The following is a 3,081-nucleotide window of genomic DNA, read 5'->3' on the forward strand; positions in this document are numbered from 1 at the left end:
CCCCAATCTCCCCCATTCCTTCTCCATCCACATCTTCCGTTCACCCAAATCAGAGACTTGGAAATGAAGTCCAAGCCAGGGGCCAACAAACTGCCCCACTTGCAAATCCCCATCCATTACAGCCAAGGTGCAAAATGTATTTATAAAAATATATAAAGCACGTGGAAGTGGAGAATTTTAATTAAATCTTACTGCGGCTCTAACAACATCGAAGTGATATTTCATTCGGAGCCCGCCTCTTGCTTGTGTTTTATAGCGTTTTCTTGCCTCTGACTTTATTTAAAATATTAGACGAGGTACAGAATTATAAATGACTCTTTCCTTATCTGTGCTGCTCACATATCCAGGATCAGAGGAGCTGATTAAGAAAGAAGTCAGAGGCAACGTTGGATTCATAATGATTCGGAATAATGAATCCTTATCTCTGCTTTCCAGATTATCACCCTTTCAGCTCCCAATGTTTTGTTACATGGGATAATTTATTGCATCTAATACATCACAATGAATCTGATGGCAGAAGGCGATGGGCAACGCTGGGGGAAAAAAATACGGGGGTCCTTATTTTTAGTTTAGTTTTGTCGTGGGGGCAGCGAAACATTGAATTTTTTTCCCCGTAGAGTTGTTTGGGATTTTGTTTGTTGGTTTGTGGGGGTTTTTTAGTTAGAAAAATATAAGGTAAATCTGATGATAATAATAATAAAAAGAAGTTGGCGGGAGGGGGGGGGGAGGGGCTTTAATTAGTGTGTCACTTTCAGACTGAAATTAAGAAAATCGACTGGAGCTTCTCTCGGTGGCTGCGAGATCCTAATTTTACATGATTTATTTTTTATTTAAGGGGGAGATAATGCATCATAAACATTCAATAAAGCACGGAGCAGGGTTGAGATAAAGCACAATTTGCATCTCTCTCTCTTCTCCCCCCTCCCCCCCCAAACCCCCTTTTTTTTTTCTTTTAAAGCCAGAGCTGCCAATAATGTTTAATTATTTTTTTTTTCCCCGCCCCGTTGCCAAATAAACACATGCATAGCAAAAAAATCGAGAAGATTTCTGTTAGGAGTCTCTCCTCTCTGTCTACTTGTTTTTCTGCCTTTAAAAAAATTATTATTTTCTCTTTTTTTTTGACATTTATAATAAACTGGAGGAATTCCGGGGGTTGCTTTGTATGCAAATGAACGCTGCTCTGGGCGTTGTTGGTGCGGGGTGGAAAAAAGAAGAGGGGGGGGGGGGATTGACCTGAAATTTTTGATATTGGTGTGCCTGAGGAGGGGAAGATCTAGTGATGTTTTGCTGGGTGTGAATATTTTCACTTGAATCCTTGGTAGGAGGAAGCAGCCGGTGTCTGCCCCCTCACCTGAGCAAAGAAAAGATGCGTTTCAAACCCCTTTTATTCCCCTTAAAGGGCCGGGCTGGGGAGGGGATTCCCGTAGCAATAACAGCTCAGCCCAAAAGTTCAGCTCGACTGAATCACCGCGTGGGTCAAACCCGAGAAAGGCTCAACCCACCCCCCAAAAAAAAACCCAGCGGAGGGGCTGGGGGAGATCCTGACCCGCGGCAGAGCATCCCCGCCTCTTCATTTCTTGGACAGCACCAAAAGAGAAAATGGTGCCTAAAATCCTCTTTGCGGCCAATTTGCTGCCTCTCGCTTTATTTTTTTTTTTCCCTTTTCCTCCCCCCCTCCCCCCCTTTTCCCCCCCTTCTCCTTTTATTTTTTTTCCCTTCTATTTTCTTTGTTATTTTCCTTTGTGTACAAACATTCTGGATGCCAACATTTGTGGGGACAGGTGCTGGCAGTCCTATTCTGCTTTGCCTCAAGTTTCCCTGGGTTCCTTCTCATCCCTTCTGGGCTCTCACAGCACAGGGAACAGTGTTTAATCATTAACCAGGTCTTGCACAGTCCTTTTTTTTTTTCCAGGAAGCGGGAGACGCTTCTGAAATGGGGTTGAAAAATAACTTGTTTTTCCCCCTTTGCCTGAAGGGGAAGTTTCCCACCTGGGGGGTTGGGTCGGGGGTGGACCTGCCCACCCGTGGGTAGTTTCAAATGTACTTCTTGCTATAGGTTCATCATTTTATCTGCTGTGTTTCACAAATCCCAGCCAAACGGGGATAATCTCTGCTGCCCTACTCTTCCTCCACCGTGTATTCCACGCAGTATTTGCCAAGGAATTTCAAGTATCAATTATAACCGCAATTTTTTATCCCCTCCCTCCCCACCCCCCTCCTCTCCCCCTCCCAAATTTGAAGTGTAGATGATTTGATAGGAATACACACATATATATCTATGATACCGGTTCTCCCTCAGATGCATTTATTGGACCATGTCCCACCCTCAGCTGAACATTCAATATTCCAGCATTATCTCCGCACTTAAACTCGCTTTCGCCGTTTCTGTGCCAAGATAAATTTGCATAATATTTGCAGTTGTAATTAGCCGATGAACATCTCCCAGCCTTCCCCTTTGTTTTCCGTGCGTTTGGACTTCGGTTGATGCCACTTTTGATCTTTAATATTATAGCATCCCGACCGAGTGTTTTATATCTTATCTGCAGCGCGTGAAAGTCGCGTGGAAAGGGGGAGAGGGGAAAAAAACACCCGCAACAAAAGGGGGGAAAAGGAGAGGGGGGGAAAAGGCACCGAAAGAAGCTGAACTGATCAGACTTTGGAAAGGTTGTTTCAGATGCCTGAACCCGTAGTTACGGGGCAAAACGCGATCAATGTTGAAATTAGAGCCATTGAAAAGAATATGGGGCTTGATCAGGTGAGGCAGCTCCAGCATCTCTGCATCCCGCATCTCTGCATCCCGCATCTCTGCATCCCGCATCTCTGCATCCCGCATCCGGGAAGGGCGGCGGGGCCGGAGCTGGGGACAGGGGACAGCGCGGACGGCAGCGGGTGGGTGTGGGCGTGGGTGTCCCCTCGTGGCCTGGGGGCCTCGTGGGGAGGTGCCCCGAGGTCTTTTAGGGACTCGAGCACCAAAGTTGGGGGTTTATATACATACATATATACATACAGATATACATACATATATATACTATTTTTTTTTGGGAGGGGGGGGAAGATGCTTTTCTTCACCCTGCAGCTGCG

The 3,081-nt window shown here is 45.8% G+C and overlaps 1 protein-coding gene across 1 annotated transcript in view; it reads right to left on the reverse strand.

Annotated features, from left to right (window-relative positions):
- Positions 1 to 2,833, reverse strand: part of GATA3 (GATA binding protein 3) — a 54,165-nt gene extending 51,332 nt beyond the window's left edge. The window contains exon 1 of the mRNA XM_010001297.1: positions 2,695 to 2,833. Coding sequence (XP_009999599.1) covers positions 2,695 to 2,833 — 139 coding nt within the window. The remainder of the gene's footprint in view (positions 1 to 2,694) is intronic.
- Between the last annotated feature and the right edge of the window lie 248 nt (positions 2,834 to 3,081).

The sequence above is a fragment of the Chaetura pelagica genome, unplaced genomic scaffold, assembly GCF_000747805.2.
Source record: "Chaetura pelagica isolate M959 unplaced genomic scaffold, ChaPel_1.0 scaffold66, whole genome shotgun sequence".
In the NCBI taxonomy this organism is placed as follows: Eukaryota; Metazoa; Chordata; class Aves; order Apodiformes; family Apodidae; genus Chaetura; species Chaetura pelagica.